At 45.5% G+C, this 6888-nt stretch overlaps 1 protein-coding gene across 1 annotated transcript; it reads right to left on the bottom strand.

Annotated features, from left to right (window-relative positions):
- Positions 1–2790: 2790 nt before the first annotated feature.
- LOC307196414 (polyadenylate-binding protein 4) lies at positions 2791–3490 on the bottom strand. Its single transcript, XM_079941314.1, has 3 exons — positions 3403–3490; positions 3158–3288; positions 2791–2894 (listed from the first exon to the last, which is right to left on the bottom strand). Exons 1-3 carry the CDS (start codon positions 3443–3445, stop codon positions 2805–2807), a joined length of 264 nt encoding a protein of 87 aa, XP_079797440.1. The 5' UTR covers positions 3446–3490; the 3' UTR covers positions 2791–2804.
- Between the last annotated feature and the right edge of the window lie 3398 nt (positions 3491–6888).

Here is a 6888-nt window from a genome sequence, read left to right as displayed (position 1 = left end):
ACACAGAGCCTGTGTGCCACAACGAAAGATCCCGCAAACCACAACTAAGACCCGACGCAGCCAAATAAATAAATAATAAATTAAAAAATAAAACCATGCTCTGACTACTATGCCCAGAATGATTTCGATGGAAACCTGGAGACCAGGAGGTTAATGCAGTCAAGACTAAGGAAGAGTTGATGGTGACTCTCTCCCTCCAGTCTGCCCTCTGACTTGTTCCCAGGATGATCTTTCATCAAAACAAACCTCAACTCTCTAGAGTTCCCTTCTTTTTTTGTTGTTTTTGTTTTTTTTGCAGTACGCGGGCATCTCACTGTTGTGAGCATCTCCTGTTGCAGAGCACAGGCTCCAGATGCGCAGGCTCAGTGGCCATGGCTCACGGGCCCAGCCGCTCCGTGGCATGTGGGATCTTCCCAGACCGGGGCACGAACCTCTGTCCCCTGCATCAGCAGGCGGACTCTCAACCACTGCACCACCAGGGAAGCCCTAGAGTTCCCTTCTTAATCAGTGCTACTGATGGCAAGGCTCCTAGAGCCCTTCACAAGGGGCCATGGCCACGTCAAGTCAAGCCCCACCAACACACAAGCCCTGGCCCTTACCATGTGCTTGATTCTCTTGACTCTGCCTCTGCCCATTTGGTTCTCTCCTTTCTCCATCTGGAGGCATCCACCTGTCCTTGTTGGAGGTCCTACTTACCCCTCAGAGAGGTGCCATGGCCTCCAAGTTCAACAGTTGACTGAAACACACCCTGTGACTGTAGTCACGTGTGTGTCTGTCTCCGTCTTTGACAACAAGGCCTGTGTCTGCTGTGTTCCCAGAGCTAAGCAGTGGATGCAAACACAGCCAACCTCAGCATCCTTAGGCCAAACCAGAGGGGTACTGCTCATAGAAATGAGGCTGTGAGATCTGATTACAAGATCCCCTTGTGAAACTGTCTCTACTCCAGACCAACAGGTCACTCTTGAGAGGAACCTGACCAGGTGTCCTTTATGTGGATATGGTATAATATATATATATATATTTGGTCTTTGTCCCCAGTACCTAGCACTGAGCCCCTAAAACTCCTGAAATTTCCTGAATGACAGGAGGGCCTTTTTGTTGTTGTTAATAAATTTATTTATTTATTTATTTATTTATTTTTGGCTGTGTTGGGTCTTCATTGCCGCTCATGGACTTTCTCTAGTTGTGGTGAGCGGGGACTACTCTTTGTTGCGGTGCACGGTCTTCTCATTGCAGTGGCTTCCCTTGTTGTGGAGCACGGGCTCTAGGCATGCGGGCTTCAGTAGTTGTGGCACACAGGTTCAGTAGTTGTGGCTCGCGGGCTCTGGAGCACAGGCTCAGTAGCTGTGTCGCATGGGTTTAGTTGCTCCGCAGCATGTGGGATCTTCCCGGATCGGGGCTCGAACTCGTGTTCCCTGCCTTGGCAGACGGATTCTCAACCACTGCACCACCAGGGAAGCCCTAGGAGGGCCTTTTAAAATTCATAATGAACCCTTTTGACCATACCTGAGTTTACCCTAAGGTGGTGACGCATAGTGGGGTTCTGTATTAGTTAGGGATCTTCAGAGAAATAGAACCAATAGGAGAAATATATATACATCATATAGATACATATGGAGAGATTTATTATGAGAACCAGGGGAGCCAATTGTATAAATCCCAGTTCAAGGGCAGGAAGAGATGAATTGAGATGTCCCAGCTCAGTCATTTAGGCAGATGAAAGGGCTAATTCTCCTCTCCCCCACCTTTGGTTCTGTTCAGGCCCTCCATGGACTGGATGAGGCCCACCCACCTTACAGAGGGCAATAGCATTACTGGGTCCACTTATTCAACTGTTAATCTCATCTAGAAACACCCTCCCAGACACACTCAGAAACAATGTTTAGCCAATATCTGGGCACCTTATGACATAGTCTAGTAGGTATATAAAATTATCTATCACAGGCCCCTAGATAGCTTCCAGATGGGGGCTGGTCAGCTGAGGAACCAACCGCATGACTAGAGGGTTGGAACTTTTCAGCTCCAACCCCTGACCTTCAGGGAGGGGAAAAGGGATGGAAATTGTGTTCAATCACCAATGGCCAATGATTTAATCAATCATGCCTAGATAGTGAAACCACATGTAATAATTCTAAATGCGGTTTGTTTGGGGAGCTTCTGGGCTGGTGAACACATGGCTGTGCTGGGAGGGTGGTGTGCCTGGAGAGGGCAAAGAAGCTCCGCATCTCCTTCCTCTGACACCTGGCCCTATTCTTCTCTTCCATTTGACTCTTCCTGAGTTGTGTCCTTTATAATAATCTATAATCTTAAGTATACCTCTTTCCTGAGTTCTGTGAGTTATTCTTGCAAATTTTCAAACCTGGGGGGCGTGCGGTTCATGGGAACCCAAATTTGTAGTTGGCTGAGCATAAGTGTGGGTAGCATAGGGACCCCATTTGTGGCTGGTGTCTGAAGTAGGGGCAGTCTTGTGGGACTGAGCCCTTAACCTGTGGGGTCCGTGGTATCAGAACTGAATTGAAATGGTGGGTCCCCGCTGTTGTCAGAGAATTGTAGAATTGATTGGTGTCAGAAGAAAACCACAGTGGAAACTGTTGTTTGCCCTTTATAATTCACAGCTTATCCCCTCCTTTCTTTAACTTCAGATGACAGATAAGGCACAAAGGTAACAGGATAAGTGGGCAGGATAAGCAGTAACAGAAGCAGGGCTCTCTCCGTTCCCTCCTCCTTCTGCCTTTTTAGGATGATGATTGTAAATCAAAACCATCGCAGGAAATGAAATAGCCAAACACACGGTTTGTCCTTATCTAAGAGGTAGCAGCAGCAACAGCGCCCACCTTCTGGGCAGCTTCTTTCTTGGCATGATGAGCCTGTAGGACCGCCACAGCTTCATCCACCTGTGAGAAGCTCCAGGTGGTCAGTGACACCTGAGGAGAGCCCCTCCGCCCCTCCCTGGTGCCCAGGCCCAGCGGTGGCCTCTCCTGGTGCTGACCGCTTTCCCAGATACCCACGCGCCAGCAGCCCTCAGGTCACAGGCGAGGCACGAGGAGGTCACAGGGGCAGCAGACCCTTCTCTCTGCCGCCCCTGGGTGTCCAACGCCACCCCGTGTCCTCCTGAGCCGAGTGAGCGGAAGCCGCGGGGGTCTGGGAACCTGCTCACCTTGGAGCGGAGAGACTCGGGGGACTCCAGCATGTGCAGCAGCTCCGAGTTGTCAATCTCCAGCAGCATCCCCGTGATCTTCCCAGCCAGGTTTGAGTGCATCGTCTGGATGAGCGGGAACAAACGTTCACCTGTGGGAAGGTATTCCGTGAAAAACCCAGTGGCATCCCAGTAGAGAAGGGACGCTGGTGTCCAGGTCAGTAGCAGCTCTGGCCCCCTCTTCTGCAAGCACGTGGGTCACTCACCCAGCATCTGTTTCTGTTCCTGCGGGGGTGTTGCGGCCAGCATGGAGGCGGTCAGCGGCTCCTGCCCCTGCACGTGGACTGCAGGCTGGGGTGCCTGGGAACCAGGAGAGGCGGCGGGCTAGCACCGGGGAAAGGACACTTGACAGTGGTCAAGGTTAGGACAGTCCAACCATTCAACACCTGAATGCTACCACTCAGCATGCCAGGAGAGGAGGACGAGAGGTCCCTGGGCAAATTCAGTCCACTGAGAGGGGAGTGGTGGGAATATAAAAGCTATATAGATTCCTGTGTACCTATTCAGGTATGTAATACAATGCAGTACAGTCAGAAAGGGGAGGTGAAGTGAACCCATAGAGAACACACCTGCTCTTTGTCAGGCCTAGTGCTAGGCAGATATTTCCTCAGATATTTAGTCCTCATAAACTTTTTCAGGTAGAGATTATCACCCAATTTTACCCATGATGCCCAATGAGGTCAAGTCATTTGCTCACATTAGCAAAATAAAAACTGAGTATTGAATTTGTTTATTGAACATACAAAGTTATAGTAACTATCTTTAGCAGTACAGCTTTTTCCTAAAGACCCCGTTATTTCCTTTGGAGGGACTCCCAGAAAAGACTGGGCCCAAGGGCATGCATTTCAGACCAGTTATAATTATTATATACCATACACCCTATCTCATAAAATGCTCTATAGAAACATGAGATGTTTCTAGACATCAATGTCTAGATGCTTCTGTGGGGTCAGTGATGATCTGGGGCATAGAAGCGGGACCTTGCAGGCTATAGAAAGGATTCATGCATTGCAATGTTTGAGCCCAATTAAAAGAATTCTAATAGTAATTGCTTCACTTGTGAAGAAGAATAAATCCAAAGGAAAGGTGTAAAAAAAAGAAAGGATTCGTATCTTTTCAACAGGGCATTACATTTTGGAACTCCCATATTTAGAGAGCGTTAGGTAGGTGAAGTGAATGAGACAGTGGGCCACATCCGTTTCTCTCTTGCATTTCTGAAGGGAGTAGTTAGACACTGTGGTCACATTTAGCACAAGTTGTATTTAATTTTTTTTGTATCTACTTTTTAAAATCCCCTTTCTCCTACTACAGAAGGAGCATTTTGAGAGCAGAGTCTATGTCAGTGTTTTTACCACTGTGACGCCAACCCACTCACAATTCCTTGGCATTTAGTGGAGTTTTAATATCTGATGAATGAAGCATGGGATGTGGGCTGCTGACACTGGGTGCATTTCCGTGGAGCAAAAGCCCAAGGAGGAGCACGGGCATGAGTGGTGGCTCAGGTGCAGTGGGAACCCCTAAGGAAAAGAAAAAGCCAACTTAGATCCCACCATTCTTGGCAACCACGCTCTCCAGGAGTCTTCCTTTGAGTCAGTGTTTATATCATGGAGACTGTTTGAAGGACTAGAAGTTAAAACATTCTCTCTGCTAGCTATGGACTTTTTTCTTCACTGGCAGCAGGAGGGACAGATGTCCAGGTATGCCAGAACCTAGAGCTTGTGGCCACTTTTCCTTCCTTTCAATATCATCTCATAACACTGGATTCAATGCTCATAGCAGCACTATTTACAATAGCCAAGACATGGAAATAACCTAAATGTTCATTGACAGATGTATGGATAAAGAAGATGCAGTATATAGATATATACAAGTATATATACAATGGAATACTACTCAGCTATAAAAAAGAATGAAATAATGCCATCTGCAGCAACATGGATGGACCTAGAGATTATCATACTAAATGAGGTAAGTCAGACAAAGACAAATACCATATGATATCACTTGTTATGTGGAACCTAAAATATGATACAAATGATCTTATTTATGAAACAGAAAGAGACTCACAGATATAGAAAACAAACTTATGGGCTTCCCTGGTGGTGCAGTGGTTGAGAGTCCACCTGCCGATGCAGGGGATGAGGGTTCGTGCCCCGGTCCGGAAAGATCCCACATGCTGCGGAGCGGCTAGGCCCGTGAGCCATGGCCGCTAAGCCTGCGCGTCCGGAGCCTGTGCTCCGCAATGGGAGAGGCCACAACAGTGAGAGGCCCGTGTACCGCAAAAAAAAGAAAACAAACTTATGGTTACCAAAGGGGAAAGTGGATGGGATAAATTAAGAGTTTGGGATTAGCAGATACAAACTACTACATATAAAATAAACGACAAGGCCCTACTGTATAGTACAGGGAATATTATACTGTATATTCAGTATCTGGTAATAACCTATAATGGAAAAGAATAAAATATATATATATATATGAATCACTTTGCTATATACCAGAAACTAATACAACATTGTAAATCAACTATATTTCAATAAAAAATAAACAATTGATAGTGTCCAAAAAAAATTGTCCCTTGGATTTGGCAATCGTTTCTTAGATAAGACACCAAAAGTATAAGCAACAGAAGAAAAATAGGTAAATTAGACTTCATCAAAATTAAAAATTATTGTGCATCAAAGGACAATATCAGGAGAGTGAAATGATAACCCACAGAATGGGAGAATACGCTTGCAAATGATATAGGTGATGAGTCTCCTGTCCAGAATGTGAAAAGCACTCTTAAAACCCAACAACAAAAAGGCAAAAAACCCTATTAACAAATGGGCAAAGGACTTTTCTCCAAAGAAGAGATATAAGTGATCAAAAGTTCATGACAAGATCAATGTCATTATATCACTTACATGTGGAACCTAAAAAAGCTGAACTCGTAGAAACAGAACGTAGATTGGTGGTTTTCAGGGGATGAGGCGGTGGAGGAAATGGGGAGATATTGTTCAAAGGGTATAAACTTCCAGTTATAAGGTGAATACGTTCTGAGGATTCATTATTAATAATACTGTATTATATACTTGAAGATTACTAAGAGAGTAGATTTTTAAAAAGATTTATTATTTATTTATTTATTTAATTTATTTTTGGCTGTGTCGGGTCTTAGTTGCAGCATCTTCATTGAGACATGTGGGATCTCTCACTGCGGAACCGGGCTCTTTGTTGTGGCGCACGGGCTTCTCTCTAGCTGTGTCGTGCCGGTTTTCTTTCTCTAGTTGAGGCGCGCGAGCTCAGTAGTTGTGCTGCGCGGGCTGAGTTGTCCCGCAGCATGTGGGATCTTAGTTCCCTGACCAGGGATCGAACCAGCGTCCCCTGGATTGTAAGGCAGATTCTTTACCACTGGACCACCAGGGAAGTCCCAAAAGTAGATCTTAAATGTTTTCACAACAGAAAAGAAATGGTAATTATGTGACATGATGGAGGTATTAGTTAACCATGGTGGTAATAATTTTGCAATATATAAGTGCACTAAATCAAGACGTTGTAGACCTAGGACTTACACAATGTTATAGGTCAGTTATATTTCAATAAAGCTAAAAAAAATCAATGTCATTATGTCATCAGTCATTAGGGAAATACAAATCAAAACCACAATGAGTTACCACTTCATACCCACTAGGATGGCTATGATTGAAAAA

This window comes from Stenella coeruleoalba, assembly GCF_951394435.1.
Source record: "Stenella coeruleoalba genome assembly, chromosome: 1".
Classification (NCBI taxonomy): Eukaryota; Metazoa; Chordata; class Mammalia; order Artiodactyla; family Delphinidae; genus Stenella; species Stenella coeruleoalba.
Note: the sequence above shows the minus strand (reverse complement) of the source record. Positions and strands in the feature narration are given on the sequence as shown.

Excerpts from the sequence above, each read along its gene's own strand:
- LOC307196414 (XM_079941314.1), bottom strand. The coding sequence starts at position 3,445 with ATGCTGGCCGCAACACCCCCGCAGGAACAGAAACAGATGCTGG. Across the intron at positions 3,289-3,402 it reads GGAACAGAAACAGATGCTGG|GTGAACGTTTGTTCCCGCTC; the intron begins GTGAGTGACCCA and ends ACCTTCCCACAG. Across the intron at positions 2,895-3,157 it reads CCGAGTCTCTCCGCTCCAAG|GTGGATGAAGCTGTGGCGGT; the intron begins GTGAGCAGGTTC and ends AGCTTCTCACAG.